We start from the raw sequence: 26,624 nt of genomic DNA, 5'->3' as shown, positions 1-26,624 counted from the left end.
GGTAAATGACCAACAGTTCCTTTTCAATCTTTTCAAGTTATTCATGTAAATAAAAGGATTCTACGTGATTCTGTAATTAGTTTAGGTGCACGTTACAATTTGTCTTCTAGAATTTCGATTCATAGTTCAAGCGTTTGTCCACCAAACTGAAAAACAAATCTTCTGTACCTTAATTTCTAGTGACAAACGCCTTGACCTCCAAAGTCAGAAGAAGATGAAGGAAAATATAACTCACCTGGAAGTCTTTAAAGCTTCTCGTGATAGTAGAAAGCATCCTAGCAGTAGGGAAGTACTTAAAGCAGTCATTTGCATTCAAAGATATGTCAGAGGGTGGCTTGAACACAAGGCATTCGAGAAAGTAAAGATTAAGGTGATGTCTTGATTGTTTAATCCATGTACCACTTACATTCTGGTAGTGTAAGAATTCTCGATTATTACTATTTTGCTATGAAAAAAAAACCCATGCTTAGCTAGTCTGTCTGTCATGGCTGTTCTGCACCTTCAAGGTTAGGGAGGATTCAGTGATAGCGAGTGCTCTGCTGGGACCCATTTCCATCACTTGATCTCAAGAACGCTCTCTATTCATTTTTAGAAGAGAATGGCCTGTGTGACATTTGATCCCTCTGTCTTCAGAGAGTCTTGGTGTACATGCATATTGTACTGTCAGTTCTGGGGCTTGCAGTTTTTCAGGTAGAGGGACAGGCTGTGACTAACAGACTGTTTATTGCACTCTTCCTCTCCTTCTCTGTTTTAAGCTTCAATTACAGAAAAAAAAAAAAAAAAGATTCTATAGTATAATTACTGTTTTTCATGCTTGTCATCTAGTATTGCTAAATGAAATGCCAGTTCCTGAGAAATGACATACTAGAATGCCGTAACACGTACTTTTGCCTTCCACCTCAGAGTTTATACCAAGTTAAAAGAGTTTATGCATGTTGCAGGTTGAGTGCTAATGGAGGCTGCATAACTTCGATTAAGATATCATTTTTCTGGTGATGTCTAAGCCTCCTGTCTAAGAAGTTTACCATAAGAAAACTTGTACCTAATTCAAATCAGTGGATCAGGTAGGAACTAAGTCATCCATTAAACAGTCTATTTTATTAGTTTTCCAGAATCCTAAAACAGGGCAATTAAAATCAGGTCATATTATTTGGTAATCATCAACCTTTAAAAATATTCCTTCACTTTATATACTGGAGGAGAGGGAGTTTTTGCTGCTGATATAATTAATGATGAGGTGAGACAGCATTTCTTGTTATCTGCTCCTGGGCTGTAGGAAACAAATATGTTTTTTTCCTCCCACGACATACTTTTAATCAAAAAAAAGAATGTCGCACACAGAGTTTCTCACCTTGCCAAGTTTCACTGTTCCACTTTTCCTCTGCTGAGATACAGAACCTCGTCTTTCCCCCAAGACTCTGATTATGTGTAGATAGTATTTCACATAGTTCCTGATCTACTTCTGTAATTTGGGATAAAATGTGTTTATCCCAAAATAGTTTTATCCAGTCACCTTGCAAAGGATCATCCCTTATGAGCGCTATGGAGTAATTGTTTTTACCTATCTATCCATATGAGTTTACAGGAATGGAATTTGTTCTTGCTTTCTTTTAAGATTTTTTTATATGCTGCACACCCCTTAGTTCCACCTCCTCATCTGTTTCTTTAGTTTCCCTTCACTTATTTCTTACAGTAGTGAAAGTGAAACATATCTGTAATTACAGTCTACAAGTCATGGACCATCCCTACCAGCAGTTTTAAGGTACTCCCATAAAATGATAGCCCGCATTAAATGTTGTTGGTGTTTTGGATCTCTCTACACTATTTCAGTATTTTGAATTAGAGCAGGGGATGGACAAGAAAAAATGTAAGTCATCCCATTTTTTAATAGAATTTTCTTTTATTTTAATTTCAGTGGTCTGTCTGTTCTTAAGTAATATTCCACGTCTGCAACACGGTTATTTTAAAATGAGTTTTGGTGCAAGGAAGATTTCATGTCTCCATATGCACAGCTGCATTTCTAAGATGTCATTCTGGCACTATGGAACTGTAGGGTTTAGCTTGAATAAAGAGATTTTCCTGGTCACTTGATGAGGAGATTAATTATTAACTATTAGTGTTATTTTCTCACTCGCACGCTGCACTTTGTGATTGTGTCATTGTGTTGCCGTTCTTAGATTGTAACTGTGTTAACTGTTAAATGATGGGCAGAGTCACAAACTGTCAGGAAGGAGGATTTGTAATGAGATAGTAGGTGAGAAAGTGCAAAACTGAGTATCATCATCACAATTTTCTTAACAATTTATCCTTTTCATTCATTCTTGCCAAGATTTTTTTTTTTCCTTGTATTATTGCCTATTGTATTTTTGAGGGATTGTGTGGAAAATGAATAGCACTTAAACATCTCCCATAATGAAATAAATAACTTGTATGTTTAGAGAGCCTCTCTAAAGAAGATCTCTTTGCAGATTTTTTTGAGCAATCCATGTATTATCTATTTTATTCATGGATCTGGTTTTTATAGCTGCTTTTGTTTCTGCTGTTTCCTCATCAGTTTGATGGCTCACTGTACAGTCAAGCAGGTGTGATAGAGAAGATAGATGTTGTTGTTCAGCTGTATTGTAGAAAATTCATGGACACACACAACAGAATAAAAAGCAATGGTCAGGAGAAGCAAAAATGACAATAGCTTGAAGGCATAATCAAGAAGCCACAGACACAAGGGCTGCTTCTCCTGATACATAAGCAGAGAAGTGTTGAAAGAAGAGAAAAGAGTTGACTAATACCAAAACTGCCTGTTCCTTAGCTCCAGGTGCTCTGCTGCCTTCTGCATTCTTCTGAATGTTTCTATTTGTGTAGTCCTTATCACCCTAAGGATTATAGGAAGATATTAAGGAAAATAAAAAGCAGTTTAGACTGCAAAATTTAATCTAAACTTCCTTTTTGTCTGATCCATTGCCCTTCAAATTCCTTTTCCAGAGTAAGAGGTGGCCGTCTCATCACAGAGGATATTTAAGATTAGATGAGTGCATACACTAGAAAATAGCTTTCCTGATGAGAAAAAAATGACAAAAAGAGAATTAGTATGAGTTTTCAACCATGCATCAAAACGCAATACTGCAAGTTGAACTTAGGTGACCATTTTCATACCTAAGGGTTAGATATGTACTGCTTTTTTTTTTTTTTTCCTTCTCTCCTTTAAATAGGCATTAGCATTCCAGAGAAATAAAAATGTACCACCCATGAAATACGAGAGTTAGGTTCTAATTGATTCTTATGCCTTTTGAGCTTGATACGTATTAGTTGCTTATATCTTGATTCCCATTTCCATTCAGTCCTTTAATTCTGCATTCATAAAGCTGTATACTTCAGTATAAAGTAGGAGGATTGTAATACTTAATTTGAACATATTCAGTGGGTAGACTTTGAGTTCCCTTTAAATGCCTTACTGATGCAAATCATGTAATCTGAAAAATCACGGCATAGTCTCAGTTTTGCCTTCTAAATTCCATAATCAGGTCTTATATTCCTAACATCACATAGGAAAAAAAATACATATAATTTGATTTTCCCCATATGTTAGAAAAAATATCAATAAAACTAATTAATTCTGAAAACATACCCTATATCCTCCTAAAAAGGCGTATTCTTGTCCTAGGCTGCATAACTCATAACATACTGTCTGGTCCTGGCTGACTGAAAAGTTTGCACTACTCTTCATATTGTAATGAAATGCTGGTTGATGGTTGAGTCACTGATGCTTTAATAGGAAGTCTTAAATTTATACCTTGAAAGCTTCTTTGTTTGTAGATGTGGTAAGATGTTGCAGCCCCATGTATGGTCTTTTTTTGTTGTTTTGTCTTTATGGTCTTAAAGATTAGAGTGTAAACTCTGCCTTAAAAGGCAGATGCTGTTTTTCTGAAATGTTAAATTAACATTAATTTGCTCTGCTTTGATGAAGACAGAGAGAGAGATGTTATAGATGCTCATGCATAACATAGAGTGTAATATGATCTATTGCTGTTAAGTCTTACAGAAAAACTGGTGGTTTTATTAATTAGTAGTAAATCAACTAGGCTAGTATTATCTGTCTCTCAGGAAGGAAGATATACAGAATTTCACCAAATCTGTAAAAATCTGTGAGATAGGTAGATCAGCTGAAATGTTCTGTGGACATGAAAGTATAGGAGACTGTGAAGTTTTTTATTTTTAATCTGTACTTTTCCTTCCCTGAGCAGTACAAAATAAATCACACAACACCTATCTCTGAGTTACTCTCTTTGACTGAAGCTATATTATTTAATATATTAAATTTACCAAGAAAATAATTGACTGTTAGCCTACTGATATAAATCCTCCTGTTTTTTTTTTTTTAAAAGTAGCTGCAGCAAGGCATCTATGGGCATTTCCAGTAGGATAATACTGGGGACAATGTCTTACACTGTGAGTTTTACCTTAGGGGGAGCAGTTTAATATACCGCTTAAGTAAGTTGAGCATATCTGCCAAGGAAAAAAAAGAGTATTAACCAATATAATTATCTACTTACCTCGACCTTTTTCTACCAGGCTAGTTCTGCAGAGTTCGTCACCTTTCCATATTGAGAAATTCTAATATGGGCAAGAGATGTTTTTCAGCCTAAGTGTTCCCCTTTGCATTCAATAAGGATGATGTGTGAGTTTCTTTACTCTTTAGTGCAAGAGTAAGTCAGCAGCAAACTACCCCATCATATGACCTCTGCATAGGCCTAAGTTTTCATAAAAAGTTTATCAAGCATATTAATTTGATTCTAAAGAAAATATTTCTAAAAAAGAAGAAAAGATTCTGAAGAGAATATTTCTAAAAAATACCAGTGCCTAATAACTTATTGTAAATATGTATCTGATGGAAGCTTCTCTTCTTCAGTTTATGAAACAATGTTTTCCAAGAGAGAGTTTGACAGAAAGATGGACAGAAGTGATCTGCCTGAATTTTTGAGAGACTGTGGATATTCAATACCTGCTAGTGGAACACAGCATGTCCTCCAGCTGGTCTGTCCACATAAGTGGTTTCTTAAAAATGCTCTACAATGGTACAAAATTTCAACTGCAGATGCTGCAGGCTTTGGGGTTTTTGTTTGTTTGTTTTTTTCCTTACATGGGTAAAGAAGCTACTATTCTTAAAAGCAAAGTCAAGGCAAACCCTACCTGATGTTGATGATCTTTTTCAAAAGGGAGCATTTTATCATTATACTTGAAATAAAGTACATTTTCTAGAATTCCAGCGTGTCTAACAATGCTGGAATATAATCCCATACTATCTTGGAATATACTTAAGAGGGTGTAGAGCAATTTTGTGGCAAGTTTACACTTGCAGATGTCTCCAAGCAAAACATTTACCCACTTTGTAAAGTCAGTGGTGCTTGCCTTCCAACATCCTTAAACAACTCAGCCCAACAAACATAGATGAATGTTTGTAAATAAAATAAGTTGTCACAAGGCAAGAATCAAGATATCCTGTACTGTAAAGAGGAGGGAGATCATTACCCTTTAAAAATAGAAATAAAACTGTAACCAATTAAGCCCTTCAAATAAATCTAGTCTCATCTTCCTTCTGGCTTTTCTTTTTCCCAGGGCTGTCAGTGGAGGAGCCTGCAATGCTCTGCATTTAGTGTGGAGCGGCAGCAGCAGCTCCTGGGTGAGACTTATGGAGGCAGCCTCTTTGGGCACCTCACAAGTTGAGGTGGGAGATGTCACTTGCAATTTCTCCTCTAGCACACTTTTGTAGCACACTTTTGGTTTGTACTGACATATGTAGGTGCTGTGAACCAAAGCCAGTCTAAACATGAATTTATATTATCTCTGTGTCTTCCTAAGTTTGATGGTCATCACAACTGGGAGATTCTTGTGGACAGTGATCTTCGTTGGAGGTTATTTTATGTATCAGCAATTCCAAAGAATGCTTTTAATGTACAACTTTATTTAGTGAGAGAAATCCATGTTTAATTGATGTTTTTGACTTCTAATGACCTACATGTGGTTTCTTTTCATCATGATTTTTTGTATGCTTTCTTCCAGCCAGCTCTCTGTTCAAGCTGCATCTTTGAGAAGGTGGTCTCTTTGTGTATCTGACCACACATCATACTTGCACATTATCTGCTTCTCAGTGTTGGCTCCTAGTAAATGCAATTAATTTCTCATGGAAAATCATGTATTACATGTCATTTAGGTCACATTCCTAAGACAGTGTGAATAAGACCAGGTATTTTTAGTCGTTTGCTCAGTCCCCATCACTATGGTAACAGGAGATTTTGTGACTGTGAGACAGATTTCTGTCTTATATCCTAGATCTGGGAGACTATTGCTACTTTCCACTGTGCTCACAGACAGACTAGGAAAGGTTCATGCTTCCCTACTCATTATTTAATTTATTTAGAGTCTCTTAGGTATGAAGTGTTATCAAGGCTTGTTCAGCCATTTGAGGCAGTGTGTAGGCTTCTTATTCATTTTGAGTTGAAAACTCTCTCAAATTATGAAAGTGTAAATGATGAATAACTGCTGAAACATGGAGATGTGCCTGTGTCTAAAGGGCACCCATAAAATGATTTCTAACATAGAAGCATTTTGAATAATTGGCACTTATCTGTAAAGTGCCCTCTCTTTCTCAATTTTATAATACAAATGTCATTATTTCTGAAGATAAGTTATTAACAGAGTATAACCTTGCTAAATTTCCTGGGAGAGACACTGCAACTTGAATGTTTTGAATTGCTGAATACTGATTTGATGCAACTGTCTTCTGTGCCAGTGCAGAGCATCCCATACCATCAGCCTGCCTATCCAGGAATGGAAAGCTAAGAGGGAGGGAGGGTGTGTGTGTCTGGGCAGAATGGTGGAGACATCTACTGATAATTACTATACTGAGCTTTTTTGAGTGAACATTGCATCCTGTCTGGCCATGTGACTGACCCATGGAAGGTTAAAACAAGAAAAGGGACCCTGGCCTTGTGGCTATTTAGTCTGAGCACAGGGGAAAAAAAAAAAATCAGTCTTTTTTTTTTTTTTAATGAATCTAAACATTGCTGAAAAACCGTGGCCTGTGAAAATAAGTGTCCACATGTTAAATGTCCTGTCACTTTTCCATTTTCAGTAATGAAATGATGAGTATTGTCTTTGGCTAACAATAATTTAGGCAGGAAAAGCTTGAAGACTTCTCATTTTACATGTTCTCTTGAGAGTTTTAATGACATCCGTCATACATAACCACAAATCTGATTTGTATGGGATCTGCTTATTTGATGTAAAGGTTAGACACTGAAGATAAGATAGTAAAATTATCAGAATAAAACAAGAATATTTGTAGCAAAATGCTAATATTCATCATTATATAACAAAGAGCTTGCTGTCAAAATAGGAAAGAAGACTATCTGTTATAAAATACCTGCAAAAAGTGAATTAGAAATATTAGGTGGAATAGAAAAAATATGGAATATATGGAAGGCTACTAGACATACTGTTTTGAGTCTCTGTGTTTATACAAGCAAACCTAATACAATAATCTGACAAAACAAGACTATAGAAATTACATTGTTGGGAACTAAAGAAGACATTGGTACCTGGAGTGGACTTATGGATGCTGAATTGAGGCTTAACAGAAAAACAGATTTGTGATTTCCTTTTGAAATCTGCTTTTTAACTTCTGGAGAACAAAGTGAGCTTCCTTTAGGTCAAATGAATTTAACTGCAGAGGATTCTCTAGATGTATCTATACAAATCTTGTTCCTCACAGTGTGAGGAAAAACAGGTGACTGCATTACTAGCTAACACATTGCTCACTGAGGAGTTAGGGACTGACTAGAAATAATTGAATCATTTTCTATCAGTGGTGAGGTTTAGCTACTGGTTTCAAAAAAAAGCCAATTAATTAAAATTAAGGTCATAGGACAGTGATTTTTGGATTTCATACACAAGTAATGATGCTATTTCATCATATTTCAAACCAATTTGTGCTGCTACTTCATTCTGCTATTGAAAAACAGAATGCCATGCACTATGCAGTCAGGAGAAAAGCTCAGTGCAACGCTGCTGTACTTTGTTTGAATAAAATGGAAAAATAGAGGTAATGAACCAATCAATTTTGGCCATATGCTTTGAAGTATCCATTGAAATTATACCTAATTGAGAAATATGTCTTTAAATATTTTTCAGAAAGCAGTATTGTAGCCTATGTTTAAATATACTTTTTTTCTCTGATTGATTCAAAGTGCTGCATATTCAATTCACATATATATTTACATTGAACTCAGAGGAACTATGCATGCATGTAGGTTAGATATTGGGACTGCTAGTTATTTTGCTTCTAGATTTGCTGAAGAGTCCAGCAGTAATATCTTGTTATTTAATGTATTCTGCAGTCACCGGAATTACTTCTATTAACGCTGGTTGAGACTGGGTTAGGTAAATAGTTATGAGCTGATCCTGGTATCTGTTGTTAAGGCAAACTGTTCACAGTTGCAGCATCCTGATAATCGGAGTATTTTCAAATAAAATGTAAACACAGTAAGGATTTTCTCTGCAACTGGCCCTTCTGAGCTGCCTCTACTAAAAACAGATTTTGCCATCTTCCTATTTGTGATCTTGATAACTAGTCTTGTATTTATACAAAATATCCAGTGTTTAGGCTAATGATATGAAATATCACATATTCTACTTGAATTTGAATCATTGCCTATAAGCAATCTCAATTTGTATCAGCTTTACCTCATTGATGATTGTTCTGCATTTGCAGGGAGGTAGTAAACCATCTCTTCATTTAAGTACAGAAGCATCCAAACTTTTCATGTATTTAAATTTTCATATATTAGTGGAAGGTAAGGTTTTTTAAAGGAGCTTTTAGGTTGCAGACTGCTCTGGCTTTGATTTGAAACAACAAATGGTAGGGCAAAACAATGAACTCTTAACAGACATGTCAAAGCAGTATGTCTTCATTAAAGTCAATGCCAATTCCCTTTCAAGCTGCAGACAGGGAGGGGAGATGCAGGAGGTCCCCAGGGAATGCTTCCTTGCATGAAGCTAATAGAGGGTAGTAGAGCAGTCCTACATTGCCCTTGTCACAACCTGTGGTTCAGAGCTTGACTCGTGCTGAACCTTCATCATTTTTCGGTCCAACTGGGCTGTTCTGTGATAACTGGTGCCTGTTACTGGGGCCCTTGGAAAGCTCTCAGGTTTTTGGAGGTTCACCTCAGAAATGGCACTGTCTGACTGAAGCTTTCCCCAATGCACCCTGCAGTTATTTTCTCTCTCAATTCTTCCTTACTGTCGTTCATATTTGTGACATCTTATGCATAAATTGTTAAATATAAACAACATCTAATAGCAATTTCTGTTGCAGTCATGCCAGAAAAGCCTTATTTATAGAGCAGGACCCTTCTGTGTTGAGTACCATGCACATTCTGAAGAAAAATATGCTTCCTGCATCACTGATGGGAAATTGCCTCCTGAAACTGTTTATTTTTCCTTAAACAAAATCTTACAGGACAAGCAACAGGAAGCTATGAATACTGTAATAGCAACAAAGGTGTAATAGCTCTCATGCATCTGGCAGAACACAATACTCGGGAGTTTCTTTCATTGTACCATTGTTTAATAATGTTCTCCACACCTATGTGGTAGTGAGCCCTGAGGCAGACGCAGGCTATCATTATGAACATGTAAGGCAAATATAACATCAAGAAATTTAAATTCCACCGTGGAAGAACTCTCCAAGTGAGTTAGTGATAATGAATAGATGCATTAATAAAATGTCTTAATAGAACTGTTGCAAAGCTTTGCATTTCCTATATAATGGTTGCTGGATCAAGGCTAAATGCAAATCTGATCTAATGTTCCCTTCAGGTCTTAAAGACTGTGGGTCATTCACTGTCAACTGCAGCAAAAGGAAATAAAATATGTGTAGTATACCCCTCTCCTTGACTGCTGATTCTCACCCAAAAGAATTACAGATAAATATTAGTTTAAAAGGTTAAAGAACTCCCACAACATCTGGAATGTTTGTTAACAAGCATGCAAGGATCCCTGCTGGATCCAAATGCTATCTAGTCAATGTTTGTCCACAAGCATCCTTTCTAACCTACCACATATATACAAACATAAGCCTGTATTTCTCTTCTTGGTTTTTTGTTTGTTTTTTTTTTTCCTTTTTAAAAGAAAGTAAATTTCATGCTTAAGAACTGGATTTGATTGAGTGTTTTGCTGTTAGCATATCATCAGTATGCTCCTCCTCAGGCTGGCAAATCGTAACAGGAAATTCAGTTTGGGTTACCCACACAACCCAGAGTACCCTAGGCCAACCACCAACCTCGTTTTAACATGGTTAAAATGTTATTTCTTTTTGACAGTAATAATAGTCCAAAACATCATTATGGATTTATTAAGATATTTTGATAAAAAAGTTGAGACCTGAACAAAACAAGTGATCTGCTTAGTTGATGAAGAGAGTTTTTGCAAGTCTGTTCACATTTTGCATCATATTTAGAATTATTCTAAAAACCTACTTTGGAACAACAATGCAACTATCTGAGAAGCAAATTTTCTCCTTAAAATTCTCCTTTGCTACAATGTCTACAGAACAGTTGACAACTGTTGAACTAGTAGTATGCTGACACTGCTGTCTGTCATCCAGACTGATGCTGTCTTATTTATATTCTCCTGTCTTGTCTCTTCCTCTTATACCTAAGCTATAAAATCTTGGACTGGCTTTTTTGTTCCATCTGTGTTAGAATCTGGCACTATGGGTCTTGTTCTGTGCCTAGGGCTCCTGAGCACTATCCTAATACTAATAGATTGTATAAATAATGATTCATTGTCAAATCTGCTTTAAAGAAAGTTGGGGAATTTTTAAATTTAAATGATAGAACTTCTCTACACCGATATAGGAAGAGTATAAGTCCTTACATTTGACTAGTTTTCTATGCCAGCTGTGTCTCTCTACCCCCAAATATAGGAAGGATGATACCTATCACAGTGAATCCAGTGACAAGCATGACAGGATTGCAGTACTTATCCTTCAGTGTATGGCCAGTGGTGGAACACAGAGCAGTGCCTATGCTGGTCTGACTGCTTTTGGGACCATCTGGCTGAAGATTAGGGAGAAAGGACCTTCCCTGGGCCAGCATTTTTTGTTGCAAGTGCTTATCACAAATTTGTGGTGTGTTACCTCTTGACTGAAGCTTAGGATGGTTTTTTCCCCTGCTCTCTCTAATGACACCATTTAGGATCACTGCAATAGAGTGTCTTGATCAAGTTGCCCGTCTTCTCTCTTAGCGCTTTGGCCTGTCTCAGGCCCAGAAGGACAGTGTCATAAGACCACAACCCTGTCCACCCGGCAGTTTGTGTTTTCATTAGTGTCACTACAGGGAATTCATATTTTTATATAAATATTAGTGGCTCAGTTTGCTAATACGTTTCATGCAATAATATCAAGTGCAATTAATTCCCTTGATGCAATAGCACACATATTTTAAAATCTTTTTAAATGTGTAAGTAAATTAGCGTGTGCCACACTGAAAGGGTTAACAAATAATCATAATGCTGCTTTGTCTATTTTACATTTGCGGACTCTTTATCTAGGAGATTTTCCAGATCACCAACTGGTACACGTAGGCCGTCCCCATTTCATTATTATGGAAAAACATGGAAGTACTGTAGCAGTGTGCACCCACTGATTTGTCTGCAGCTCATCCCCATCCGTCTCTGGCCTCAAGTTTTCTCTTTGCTGTGGCTAGATCCTGTTCACCTGTTGACACCTCTGACTGTTAGTGTGTTAGTACCCACATGAGTAAAAAAGGAAGTGCCTTCCGTTAAGAGAACTCATCAAGTTCACCTGTGTCTTAATGGCATTACCTTTTGAAACTTTTTTTCGTGTAGAATTTGACTTTAGTTCCTTAATTGGATGAACTGCTCTGGAAGGGCCACCAATACTGTTGGAGCAGGTTCATTGCTTCTTATGCCTGAATGGCAGCATATCTGTTAGAACATCTCAGGATGACATTTGCTCTTTTTGCAATTGTGTTGTTAACTGCTGTTCTGCTTGTTGTCCTCTATAGCACAAGTCTTTACTGCTGCCTAGACAGTCTCCCCCATTTTTGAGCATTTGATTGTTTCTTTCCAAGTTTACTACTTTGCACTTGTCTTTATTGAATTTTATCCTATTGACTTTGGGCCATTTCTCCAATTCATCAAGATAATTTTGAGTTTGAGTGCTCTCCTCTAAAGTGTTTGTAACTGCTTCCAGCATGGTGTCACCTACAAGCTTTATAAGTGTCTTCTCTATTCCATTATCTCAGTAGTCATTAATGAAAATATTGAAGAGAACCGGACTCAGGACAGACCTCTCTGAGACCTCACTTTATACTTCATCTCAGTTTTGACAGAAAAGTATTTATCCACCCTTTGAGTAGGATATTTTGATCCCTAATAAGAAAAAATGAGTCAGCGGAAAATACGAGCTTAAAGATGAAGTAGCTATTAAGAGATTCACAAATTCTAGCATAGAATAGCAGTATGTGGGAGAGAAATTAAATGTTCACCATTTATTGCTACAAATATGTCTTTTACATGATTTAAGAAGGTTTATTCTCCAATAATACATGAAAAGATTTATTATTGCAGTATTCTTGGTCAGAAAGATATATATCAGGTTTTAAAAGTTCAAAGAACTTGCTGTCTGTGGCAAGATGGACCATATAAATTGACTTAATTACCACCCCTATTAAAATATAATATTTATAATATATTTTAGTATATGCACAGTACAATGCATCTGTGTAGATATGTGGATAAGTATCTATAGTACATATAGAATATATAAAAATAATGTTGAAGACTTGCATAATATATCTTAAAATAAAAAAAAAAAAAGATCTATATCCAGTTAACAGAAATCACTTGTTAAACAGGAGGAAATGTGAATAATCGCTGCTCCCATGCTCCAAGACATCTTGACAGGGCAATGAGTGTAAAAAGTTTAAACATCTTATTTGATAACTATGAAGGCAGAATCATTCTAATATCCAGTTTATGTATTAGTTTACGGATTATGTTACAGTTTCATCTTTTTTTGCAATTTTTATCCATACTTTAAAAGCACAATAATCTTTCCAATACTGCTGTATTGTAGATAAGTATATATTATTCCCATTTCTTAGATGGAGAAATAAAGAAAAGAGTTTAAATTATTTGTCTCTGATCGTATACTGAATTAGTGTTAGAAATTTGGCCTGAATTGTTTAAAATTGGCTTAGAACAGGTTCTTATGCCCATGGTCATCAAATAGGTGATTTCTAAGGAGCAGCTTCTTTCTTTGTGTGTCTTTCATATTGTGTATGCACATACACACTCATACTTAGTCCTCTCCCCCAGGCACGTACTTAACACCCATGTACTGAACTTCAGCTAATTCTTGTTGCCTGTTGAGACAGGTACTACTCATGAAAAAATGGTCCTTGAATTCTTTCTGTCAGTAGTGAATGTGTGCAGGAGACTGAGTAGGATACAAAGGCTTTTAAATAAAAATCAGATTTGCTTTTTCTGATGAAAAATAGTTGTCGAAGTAGAGAAACTGCCCAACTTGTTTAATAGAACCCTGAAATGCTAACTTTGCCTTGTTTTTTTTTTTCCTGTTAGGTTTTGATAACTTGGCGCTTTTTAGGCAAATTCCAATGTATCAGCAATAACAACATTCAGCTTTTTGTCATGATTACAAAAGTAGGAGCATAGGGGCTTTGCCCCATTAAAATTACTTTGCTGATTAACTCTACATTATTATACAACATCCTTTTCTAGTTGAAAGCAGTGGCAAAATACCTTGTAAAAGGGAAAAAATAAGGATATACTACAGCAAAATGGTTTAAACTGTAAAATTGGTCTATACAACTTTATATTAAAAATAACAGGATCGTTCTATGCTGTCATCTGCTTGACACTTTATTTGCAGTATTTTCTTAAATTTTTCCTTACTTCAGCAAAGTTAGTCTTTGCTTTCTGCTGCTATGTAAATTATTTGAGTAAAAACATTTTGTTATTTAAAATGTCCTGTCACATGTTCCTGTAATCTATCATTGCATTTAAAGATCTCTCAGGTTAGATGGCATAAATGTAATCATTTGATTGACATAGATATGCTTCCTTTTTTGAAGAATAGCCCTCTATAAAACAGCTCATCCAGCATTCAAACCCAAAGCAAAAAAGAATTCTATATCAAAATTATATTGTGCAATATCATCACATCAACCATTTGTGATATCAACAATTGATGTTGATATGAACCATTTCTGTTAAGTTCGTGTCCAGGAGAATATCTTGAGCTTATAGGTTAAGATTCTGCCCCTTTCACACCTGGTTTAAAAATGACGCAGCTACAAAAAATGTAATTAAGGAGCTCTATAGTTGTGAATTCTATCATTTAGACATGCTGTGTATGAAGACTTATCAAGACCTCTGTTTCCTTTTGGATTATGATCTTTTTGCATTTTATTATTGTAGTAACTCTATATGAAGTAGTATTTCTCAATCTAGTGAGTAGTTACTTTTTTTCCCTCTAAATTATCTTTTGCCTTCTATTCAGTAGAAGGATTAAATACTTATCTGGCTATCAACTGTTATATCTGCTTAATCAAACCCAACACAAAACATCCTCTTTAATTGTATAACACTCCTAGAGAATTACCAGTCCTTCTACCAGCATGTGATTTGGCTATCAATGTTTGTGTTTCTCCTAAAGAAAACAGACTTGTTTGTCAGTTTTGATGATGAGTAACTTTTTGGTTTTCTGTTATTTGGCTTGCTGGAATTACATTGGTCTCAGTTCTGCTATTCTATCTGAAATTGAGTTTTAGGGTAGTGTTGCTAATATTGTCTGTCACCCAGTAAGAGGCTATGTTTCTGCACTAGGGACATCTATCACTGTGAGCATCATTGTTGCTGGTTCATGAATTATTATTTTAATTTTTTTAAGTTGTGCTGCAAGCTGCATGCCTGGGGTAATTTCTTTTGAATCCATTGTTTGAAACTGCACCCCTTGCGTTGGATGCGTTTTATATAATGTTGTGATAACCATCCAACTGCTTGACACAAAGTCTCTAGAACATATGTGGAGGATAAGATCCAAGATGTCTCTCTGCTGTAGTTGAAGACAACATCTAACAAATCTCTGTGTGGTAGGTGACTGAATACTTTAGGATACACATCAACAGGCTGCATTTTCTTAAAGAAGGTCATCAACACTGTCAGCTAAATACTGCACTTAATATTTTTTTGCCAGTTTGAAAGCTATAAAAAACAATGGTTTTCTGCATTTCTATATTAATAAATGTTTTCTTTTAAATGGAAAATAAAAAGAAATTAATAAACTAATAATACCTATAGCTAGACTTCCTAGTTTCTCATCCAAGAACATGCAATCATGGTATATGTAGTTTAATACAATGATAGATAAAATATCTGTAACTCTTTTGTTAGAAAATATTCTAAACTAAATGATTAAGTCTCAAATATCTGTTTCAAAGTGTATTGTCTTCTAAATATACAGACAGGCCCTCACTTGTAGGATTTAATCTAGAGGCCAATGACATCAATAGAAAAACTGATTCAAATTAAGCTCATCATTCCAAATAATTGGTCTTGGCCATAGGTTCAAAGACGCATGGGAAACTCTCGTTTAAGTATCAGTATAATACTGTCACACTGAGTTAAATATTTGTGTGAAAGTAATTAAATAATGACTTAAGTCACTTATATCCCTTTTTTACAACAGTTCATGAGCTCAGATTAAATCTCTGTAAAACTTAAGTTGAAAGTTTATGTTAGTATAATGAATACAGTTACTAAAGCTGCTTTTGCTATTTTGTTTTTCCAGTACTGAAAGACTATTTGAATGTAAGAAAAAGGGTTGAGGTAAAAGCCTAAGAATTAAAAATTAAGATTTTTTTTAATGTCTTTATCCTGGAAAAAAAAAAGAACATGCGTGTTACACAGCTTTACTTATGGTCCATTCCATTAAATTCTGTAGAAACAATTCAGCAAAGTCCCTGGAAAATGCTGAGACTTTACAAAGATTTATCAATTTCATCAATATTTCTAAGTCAAGGAGAAAATTGGCGATCTATCACAAGAAAGTATTTTGACAATATTCTATTTTATTGATGGTTTCAGGACTGCTTTTTGCCAGAACTTTCTTCCAATGAGGAGTCAGAAAAGAATCTCACTGTAGAGGAATTAGTGGGAACCACCCTGTTTCGGCTGTATGGATTTGACAAGGTTAATGGTATGTTCTGTGTTAAAGACACATGTAAACATTTGAAATTGCATGATCCAGAATAGAAATTGCATTTTTATTAATTTTGCTGTCATGGCATAAAGTCTTTGCCATTTTAAAATAAAATTGCACCTGAGTAACAATTAAAAGTTATTTAGACTTTCACAGCTTGATCCTATGCTTCCTGCAGTTGAAAACAAATCTTCTACTGACAGTAATGATACAGGAAAAGAAATTTTTTACTTTCAAAAATGACCAGGAAGTCACTGCTATGTGTAAACTTGTATTTCTTAAATATAAGCCACTGCTTTTATATTGCCAATTTCATATGGAACATCGGTACATGGAAGAAGTGGGATTTTCAAAAGCTCATAGAGCTATGTTTAGACTGTGTGACAGATTGTGATTTGGTACACTTCAAAACTGTGGACGCTTGATCAACCAGGGCAGAATTAGGCCTTTTGTCAAAGCACTAGGAAAAAAAGTGCTTATTACACTGGTTCTTCCTTTCCCTTGAATATGGAGTAGTTCAAGCAATACCTCATGCAGAGGAAATCTGCATGTACATTTTCTGTTCTTAAATACATTGTCAGTGATACCTTAACATAATAGCTCATGAAATGTACTGGCCACAGATATAATTATGGAAATTACAGGGAAAGAGGAGAATGTAGAAAATGGAGATTAACTACACAGAATTTTCTGAATATGAATCCTAATAGGTAAATCCACTTTTTGGTACAAAAAGTACAAAAGTTCAATTTGGAACAATATGGAATTCTTTTATTCTTCTGAGTTCAGCTCATACATAATTAAAATTTCACAAGAACTATCATCTGCATGAAATTTCAGCCAACTAGTGAAAAATTTGGCATAGTAACTTATTTTCTGCCACCTTTAAAGGTAGAAATTTCATTACGTTTTAGAGGATCACTGTTTATAACCTTGGCTCTGTCAAATGCAAACATGTTCCTAATTCATCTTCAGACTTCATCCATAGGCTAAACAAATTTCAAGGCTTATAGTTATCTCTTCACCTCAAGACTACTGATACTGTTTGTATACCCCAATTAAGAGGTAGTAAAGCACACAGAATGTTTATACTTTTTTTCTAGGTGGTGTAGCTCCTTCATCCCTTTAAATGAACATAAAATGGAGGCAGACCTTTATTAAATGTTCACAAGAAATAATGGGCCACGGTGCTTTGTGGAAAACCTGAGATGGAATAACACCTGTAATAGCTGTTTCCCTGACACGGCCTTTGTCTGTTGCCTTAGGAGTTGTAACTCATCTATGTTTTCCATTTATGCCTTCTCTAAAGCATGGTATCTCCTAGAAAGTGTACATTTCAGCTTGCACAGTTTTCAAAATACTATATACTGTATGAAATATAAATATGTGGAACTGGCTTAATTATTGAAAGCCATTTAACCTTTCAGGCTATTAAAATGCCCTTTGTAGAATATGGTGAGCTTTGGATGCTTTTAACAGAACCTTAAATACAAAATCATATTTTAAGATATAAGCCAGGGCCAGCATTAGGACTTGCTCTCTTCAAAAGCAGTGGCAAAGTTCTCATTACTTATAATGGTGAATGATTAGGGGATAACATAAGAGACTCAGAGTTAACTCCTGTATGCCATCGACATGTTCCCCACCATCCTGCTGTCCTCAGTTAAGTTTTATCAACATGGGAGATGAGGTTAATTTATATGAAGTAACAGCTGAAACCTTGAAATTCTGGTGTCTTTTGTTGGTTCGTGTCACAACCTGAGTGTTATTTAAACATCTATTTTTTTTCATATTTAATACTGGATATACTCTAGAGGCCTCTTTAAAACAGCTAATGTTCCCTTTGGCACTGAAATCCACTTACCTTAACTGACTTCTGTTATACTTCAACCTGATTCTCAGAGTCACAATGGTAATATTCATTTTAATGTCCCAATAGGCTCTTAGTATTCATCAAATATTTGATTTACATTTCTAATAAGGCTTATGGAATGCAGAAACATGAAACCCATACTCTGCCATGATTCTAACTACTGTCTCTTTCATTAACACTGTGAATTATTTCTCCAAAATAATTAAAATCTGTAATTGAATATACTAGAATAATTTTGGAAAATTAGTTTAATTATTCCTGCGCTTCTATTTGGAAAGATCACATAATTTATAATAACAGAATAGGCAAATATGAATTTACTCTCCCAGAGTCCTTTTGTTTATAGTTACCTTTTAAGAAAACATGTATACTTGAAATGCATATGCTTGTTACAATGTTAGGTGTTTTGTACTCCAGAATTCTACTGAAAAAAAAAAAATCTCAGAATTATTTCTGTGTTCTCCCCTTTAGGAATTTGATTTTTCTATATGCATACTGTAACACAGAAGGTATTCTTCACCTGAGCTAACTGTTGTATATTTAGCCACAGTAAAACTGAATATGCAAATGAAGCATGTATACAAATGAAGAATTACTTATGCACTAGAAATCACTACACTATATATACAAAACCAAAAGTGCAACTGAAATAACTAGGATATGAATTGAAAGGGTTAAAAATTCCTGGCATATCCGCACTTTTGGAAGTATACTGCTGCTGTGTAGGCAACTGCAAAGTCTTGCTAGGGTTCATCAGTGTCTTCCTGTGCAAGAAACTAAGGAGATTTGTGATTCATCAGAGGCATGACCGGAAGGTCTGAAAACTGGCCATAAACCTCTGAACAGCATTTTGCAGCTGCTACTGCAACATATCGAGTTGTGGGACTGAATGGCATTTTGACCATTATAAACGTAGGCGGGAAGTATATTAAAGAGACCAGAAAAACTAGGCTAAGAGAAAACCTGAACTGGAAAATTTTTAGCAAAGAGAACTGGAGTGAAGAAATAGGATGAGAGATCAGTACGATAATAAAAAGACAGATATCTTAGTAACTTGAAAAAATTTTTAGAAAATCTTCAAATTGTGGGGCTCCAACTGCCCCAGGGATCCCAGTCAGTTCTTTGACATGATGGTACCCACTAGGGACCTGCTCCCAGTGATGGTTATCTCTAAATTCTCTGCGTTATTGGACTGATGTGGTGTGGGTAAGCATAGAGCATGCACAGCTATACCAATGCCTTGCTCACATGTATAATTCTAGTTATACAGAGGGCTTGTGAGTGAATGGCTTCCAAGCTGGCAATACTGCCATGCCTAGAAAGAAATGCCTCATAAGCTACTGGTTGGGGAAACTGGGGTTGCTTAGCCTGGAGAAAAGGAGGCTGAGGGGAGACCTTATCGCTCTCTACAACTACCTGAAAGGAGGTTGTAGCAGGGTGGGGGTCGGTCTCTTCTACCAAGTAGCAAGTGATAGAACAAGAGGAAATGGCCTCAGGTTGCACCAGGGAAGGTTTTGATTGGATATTAGGAAAAATTTCTTCACCGAAAGGGTTGCCAAGCATTGGACCAGGCTGCCCAGGGAAGTGGTTGAGTCCCCACCCCGGAGGTATTTAAAAGCCATGTAGATGTGGTGCTTAGGGACATGGTTTAGTGGTGGACTTGGCAGTGCTAGGTTACTGGTTGGACTTGATGATCTTAAAGGTCTTTTCCAACCTAAACGATTCTATGTTTCTATGATTCCTGTTGTGGTAATCCTTGTACGGCACATTTCTCTTGTGATACACCCAGCACCTCTCATTCACAACGTGCACTGATTCCTGTATTTTATTTTGTATGGTTTGTAGTGTTAATTTGAACGTGCAAAATTTTAAATATCGTGTGTGTGTTACTTCAGGGGTTGCTTTTGCTGCACGATGGAGTATAGTTTATAGCACTGCAGGGCTAGCTCTTGAACCAGGACAATACCACCATGCCAGCACATGTGCAGAACCTGGACTAATTAGCCTTGCTGAGAGATGTGGCTAATTAGTCCAGACTTAACACAAATCTCACCATGCTTCTGGGAGCTGAGCTGGTATTGCTGCATGGTAATATGTCAGCCTGCTAATTCATTCAGAGCTCTCTGCAGGATCTCTGAGTGGACTGGGTCATCAGCTACGCCTTCCGATGGCTCCCTTTTTGGGAGACCTTATGGCATGGAAGCTTTTAGGCTCTCACCAGGTTTAACCACAAGGAACCGACAAAGGCGTCCAAGATGGCTTCCTTATTCTAAATTTTGTTTCCATACTCAGTCTGCCAACATTTTCTGTTCTTCAGTCATGTCAGAGGCTTGTTTGCTCATCCAGACTCCTGAGCTTTCCATTATTCTGTGTCTCACTGGCTCAGGCAGGTGGATCTTCAGTGGCAGAGTCCCCTTTCCAGTCCTGACAAGGCCACAGGCTCTGTGCAGGGTGCAGGGGACACTATTCATCAGTGCTCCCAGCTTTCATGTTTTGGCTTGATCATTGTGAAGCAGCTGAGTGAGGAGACAGTGAGCAATGCAAAGAGTCAGCTGCTGGATCAGGCACCTGCCGCAAGTGTCCTTTACAATATCCTTCCCAAACCCAATATCAGGAAAAGTGGGATCAGATTTTTTTTAACTAAAGACAATTATTTTCTGTAGTAGTGATATGAGAGGAGAGGGATGGAATCTTTGATTCTACCTCATTTCAGTCTATTTCAAATCACTAGCTGGTATTTTGTCACCTAACCTTGCTCAGTTTTGTATTTGACTCCTGCAAACTCTATGAAAATGTTGCAGACTGCAGCATAGGAAGGACAAATAAAAGCCATGTGAGGGGAAGATGGGGTGCATAGCAGGAGAGGAATAGTAGGCTATTTCCCTGTGTTCTTCCCTCCAGGCAAACAATGTTAAGTGGTTGAATTGCTTAGTGAATATTACTCTTTTCATCTGGTCTTATTCCATATATTTTACCAAACTGAATAGTGATTATTAATAATAAGTGAGATTTTAATAGGTCTTATAAAAATACTGTTCCATGTAAAGATTGCTGATTTAGCCCCAAAAGAGCTATTACAACAGCTGTGTATAATCACTTTTTTTCTGAAAGAAATACTGGAGTTCGGACAGCTGGGGCTGCGTGTGTGTGATGGGGGCAGAAAATAGCTTTTATTGTTGTCCTATTATTTCAAGAAAGGAGATTATTGAGTAACCTAAGAATTCTTGGAGCTGTTTAGCGCTTTCCCTGTTCATGCCAGCGAGAATCACACATTTACTGCTAATGAGCAGAATGCAGCTTTATGACTTTGTCTGAATATTTTGCCTGAGATGACTTCCTTTACTACTAAAATCATTGGCAGAACCCCTCCTGTTGGTTTTAATGAGGAAGGATTGGACCTTTAATAAGCATCACAGTCACGTAAGCTTGGGGTTTGTTTTTTTAGCATCATGCTTTTTAAGTGTTTTTAGTTACTGCCTGCAGTGTATACAGCTGTGAACTTGGATAATAAATAAGGATTATTTCTATGAAGAAACCTTTGGCAGCAATTTTTGCTTTGCTGAGGTAAGCTGTTAGTCATCTGCCACCAAAGGGTAATCAGCTAGATTTTAAATATTGCTGTGTCTTTCTACTTTTACTGTATTTTTGATTAGTCAATAAATACATGTTCAGTCTATTTCCAAAGCCCAGCAATCAGTATAGATGCAAGATACATTGCTGAAAAGAAACAAACCGAAAACAGCTAATTGTAAAGCTTTGGTTGTTCTAAGAAAAGGTTGGGCTCACTTGGAAATTAGTGGAAGGTGGTAAGGCTTCATTATAAAAACATCACAACCAAAAAATTGTGTTGACAGGTGGTAAAGTACATTCTCAAGACTGAATAAACTTATTCACTGATACTAAAAGTGAAGCCAGGGAAACTGCACTCCCTGATGCTAAGGGTGAATTTGAGCTTGGGTACCCTGCAGGCAAACACGATTCAGATTCAAAAGCTTAAGTTTAGACTTCTAAATCCATATTTAGGAACCTGCTTGATTTTCAGGAGTGCTTAGTACTGAGTCAAGGAGAGTGTCTTGTGTAATAAAATAAATATAGAGATAAGAGAGGAATCATAGTTTTCTATTCTTGCTTGTAATGAAATAATTCAGAGCCAAAAATTCTTACCATCCTAACTGTCCCTCCTGAATCCCCAAACAAAAAGTGCTGAAAAAGTCTAAGAAAAAGTCATAACAAAATGTACTGTGTAAGTGGACTTGTTTGGCATATTGAGTAAATAAAAATGGCAATGGCCCAACATGATTAAGAACCAATAGATATATCTTGGCTTACAGGTAGAGAGTTAGGAAATTAGCTGTTGGGGTTCTTACTTACCCAGCCAAAAAGAGAGAGAGTTATTTGTTGCATTACAGGCAAACTGGGCATGTGCTGTATTCAGTCATTGGATGTACTGCAACAATACACCAAATAAAAAGTAATCATTTAGCCAGATCTAAAGAAACTCTTCTGATAAATAAGGAACATGGCATATCATCAAGTATTTTTCTGCACCTCTGCTATTTTTTGCCTGTGATATGGATGCAGAGAAGGACATGTGCACTATGCAGATGACTTCAAATCTCTACTTGGTATTTTAACTTGTAAAGCCTTTAGCTGATAGCAAAAGATTGGGATGCATAATATTGCTTCACTTAATATTGCTTGCTTAAAAGGACTTCATTCCTTGCAATAATCAAGATCATATCTGTTATCATGTAGAAAAGTCTTTCTCTTTTCCACCTAGTTCAGTAAGAGGAATTTTCATTAAAAAAACCTCGTAAATAGATAAAAATAAAAATTGCCATGACACAAAATAGTCAGATTGGATTATACAGTTATAACAGATATGAATCTGGGAGCACTTTAAGGCCCATGGATAAAACTGTGAAGAGAGACTTCTTAAATATTCCACTTCCAAGATGTCAGTCAAGTTTGTAATGTAGGTATGGATGCTTGCAGATGTTCAGCTATTAATTTTCCACCGCTATATCTTCAACAGTGCATCAGCATATATGTCATATGACATACCAAAGGGCAGAATTTAAGGTTTCAATTGGATAACTTTTACTTTATGCCACTTTTTTCAGATTATGCCAGTTTTTAGGAGAAAGCTGTCCTTCAGCTCTTTGGGCTATATTCAGTCATTGGCTCTGTTTCAACAGCACATCAAATGAATTGTGCAATCGGAGCATAGAAGATGAATTTATTAAAAAAGTGTGCACCACATTGTTAATTTTGCATATCCTCATTTGTTCTTAATCTTTGGAATGTAGTTGTGCCTTAGAGGACATCAGCAGATAATGGTAGGCCAACATATGAATTTGAAAACTTACAGTATTGCAAAAAAAGAAAGTAAAAGAACCATCCTAAAATTAAGAAGCAGTGTAGAGAATCCAGTAACATAAGTAATTCTGACACACAGCAATAGTCTGAGGAAAACTGAAGCACCTACAAAGCTGGAAAATGTATTGCAGCCAGCCAGTGCTTGGCTGCCATGGATGGCAGAAGAACATACAAAAGGATTAGTTTACAGTCAGGTCTGGGAAGCAGGGCACAAAAACAGAACTACAGAAGCTTGGGAATTATGCCCAGTTCTGCTACAGTCTTACTAAGCAACCTGAATAGTTGTTTCATTTTTTTGTTTCTCCCCAACACTGAGTTTTGACTATTCCTGACTTGGTATTACAACATGGATGTTGATGGGAAATCAACGTTTGGACTGTAAATTCCTCTGGGCAGAACACCATCCTGTGCACTTGTACAGTGCCTGGCACAATAGGGCTGGTATCTCTGTAGGGGACTGAAGGCATTACTGTAATATAAGTATCAATATTTTAATCATCTGCCGTATTTCATCTGTTATCTCACAATTGTTTAGAGTAATTTGGACATTTGTTTCCTTTGCACATTTAAAATGGTCCCAGGGAGACTTCAGTGGATTGAGGTTCACGGATTATGTGGACCTGATTATTCAAATTCCCTGCACCTGCGGGGGTTTCTTTTTGATATTGCATGTTTCAAACTGAATGTTCGCTAAATACAATGAATTTAAAATATGGGAAAAATGAATTAAATGAAAACATTAGAACTGCATCTAAGTTTATAATCAGCATGATGTGGGGGATGGAAATGAATGTGGAACCCAGCTGAACAGTGTGTTGGCATAAGAACTCTTGACTTACAGCTGTTCCTTTGTTCTTTTTTGTTAGTTTTACAGCATTTTTTTTCTAGAAAACCTTACTTTGCATGAAAGACAAATTCATACTAGAAGATTGTTTAGCTTTGTACATCATAATTTAAACAGAGTGAATTGAAATCTGTTAAAGTTGCGCAGCATTCTGATGGAGTGGGCAGTTTAGCCTAATAGGTCACTTCTGTCCAAAATTAAAAACTGGTCTTTTCTGAAATGTAAAAATCAACTTAGCCAAAAATATTCTTCATGTCTAATAAGGCTAACATGTCTTTAGTACAAGAATTACTGAGAAAAAAGAAGAAAATAAAAATCTGTTACAAGAACTATGTGTGGAAATTGCCTGTAAGTAGCTTTTGTAGACATTGTGAAAGAATGAGAGAGATGGGTAAGAGTGGAGGACTCTGGTAAGCTTTCCTAGCCTACTGCAGGTAGTTCTGAGGTCCTCCTAAGGCATGGTTTCAACTGTTGCTTTTTCCACAGAGTAACTGGTGAGGAAGGCCACCACCCACTTTTCCTGTGAGAGCATAGATTATTTCAGGTTGGAAGGAACCCAGGAGGTCTGGTTCCACCGCCTGCCGAAAGAAGGCTTAAGTATGAGGTCACACCAGGTTGCCCAGCATTTAATCCAGTATGATCTTGAAAACCTGCAGGAATGGAAACTGCACAACCTTCCTGGGCAGGCTATTCCCCTCCTTGACTGCCCTCATGGTCAATAAGTTTTTCCTTTTATCTAGTCAATATACTTCGGGTTTTTGCCTTGGGCATGGTATTTCAAGTTCCAATGCTTTACCTAACCTGAAAAGATTCAAATCTGTGTTTCTAGCCTCTTGGATTAATCTCATAATCATTGTGATATAGGCTGGTTGGGTGGGTTGGACTGTATTACCTGTTGAAATTGTTCTGCGCAGAAAAGACTCAGTGAATCGCTAAACTAGGGAAACAGATCTAGGGGCAGCAGGAGTCTCGTCTTGCGGCTAGGGGAGAAAGGGTCTAGGAAGAAGAGCCATTTGGTTTCTGATCCATACTGTAATAATTGTTGTTAGGCATTTCATGTTAAATAGTCACCAGATAAAGTACATGACCAGAAACATAACCCAGGTTTCTTGCCACCTACAGGAGTGTCCTGTTTACTGCATTAAAAAGTCATGTCATGGTTCTGGGATTTTGTTTCGTCCACAGTTTCACCTAATGAAGCTTGAATATTTTTTGCTGAGGTTGTCCAGCTTAAACAGGAAAGGTATCATATCCTGTACAGCCAGGTGGTGAGAGATCTGTTCAAACAGATGGACTTTGAGCCTCCTCCCCCTAAGGTGGTTTAGCCATTCAGTGCATTAGCATCAGTGCTTTGATAGCTTGCCTGTTAGAGAACAGAAAGCACTTTCACTAACCCCTCTTCTGGACACCTTAGTGAAAGTGCCATATTTGCCACTCGGTGCTTAGATCCTCTCTGTGGCTACGTGTCAACCCATGCTCACACAACAGCCACTGACTGGCGCCATCGTGAAGCAGGTTTATTCCCTGCCAGGATGTGAATTCGGTTCAGGTTTAGGTATTTACGTCAGCCTTCATTAGCTTTAATGGCAATGGTGTTAGATGAACAGTAGAAGTGTCTTTCCCACCAATGTCTGCCCTCAGGTTGTTCCATTTGCAAGGAAATTAGAACACACAATAACAAAAATATCTCTAATTTCTCAGTTTATTATTATTTTTCTTTCTTCCTTCCCACCCTTTTTTGAATACCTGTTCATTTGTTGCAGAAATTGTAGCGTGCAAGGTGCAGAGCTGTTAGGGTGGAAAGGTTAGTCTCGTGGTTCAGGTGACCGAGGGCCACTGCAAGGGACTGGGTTCCTCTCCTACCTTCACCACCATATTCTAATGGGATCATCAGCAGATTTCTTCAATCAGAGTTTTCACAGATTTTTTTTTACAGATATTTTCTGTTTATGGACATGCTAAAAGCTCATGTGTAAAGTACAAGTTAATAGGGGCTGTATTTTAAACGTGTGCACTGCTACATAAATTACAACTTCTTCTCCCCCTAGAATACTTAGTTGTATCAAAGAAGGCACCCAAATTAGTGAATATTTAGCAAAGTGGCCTTCATCTCTCTGTGCTTCAATTATATGATTTCTTAGAGGTGTTGGGAGGATAGATTAATTATAGTGAGAGCTGAGAGCACCACAAAAAAGCTGAGAAAACCACAAAAAAGCCTATGAAGAAAT

General features: G+C 36.7%; 1 protein-coding gene across 1 annotated transcript in view; it reads left to right on the top strand.

The window, feature by feature from the left end:
* The window catches only part of IQCM (IQ motif containing M), a gene marked incomplete at both ends in the record, with an annotated part of 107,195 nt that overhangs the window by 42,112 nt on the left and 38,459 nt on the right, over window positions 1-26,624 (top strand). Inside the window, 4 exon segments of the mRNA XM_082315043.1 lie at window positions 111-358; window positions 1,725-1,792; window positions 1,794-1,867; window positions 4,904-5,038. Coding sequence (XP_082171169.1) covers window positions 111-358; window positions 1,725-1,792; window positions 1,794-1,867; window positions 4,904-5,038 — 525 coding nt within the window.

The sequence above is a fragment of the Platalea leucorodia genome (assembly GCF_965183815.1).
Source record: "Platalea leucorodia genome assembly, chromosome: 6".
NCBI classification, from domain to species: Eukaryota; Metazoa; Chordata; class Aves; order Pelecaniformes; family Threskiornithidae; genus Platalea; species Platalea leucorodia.
The sequence above is the reverse complement of the archived record's forward strand: the minus strand, read 5'-3'. Positions and strand labels throughout refer to the sequence as shown.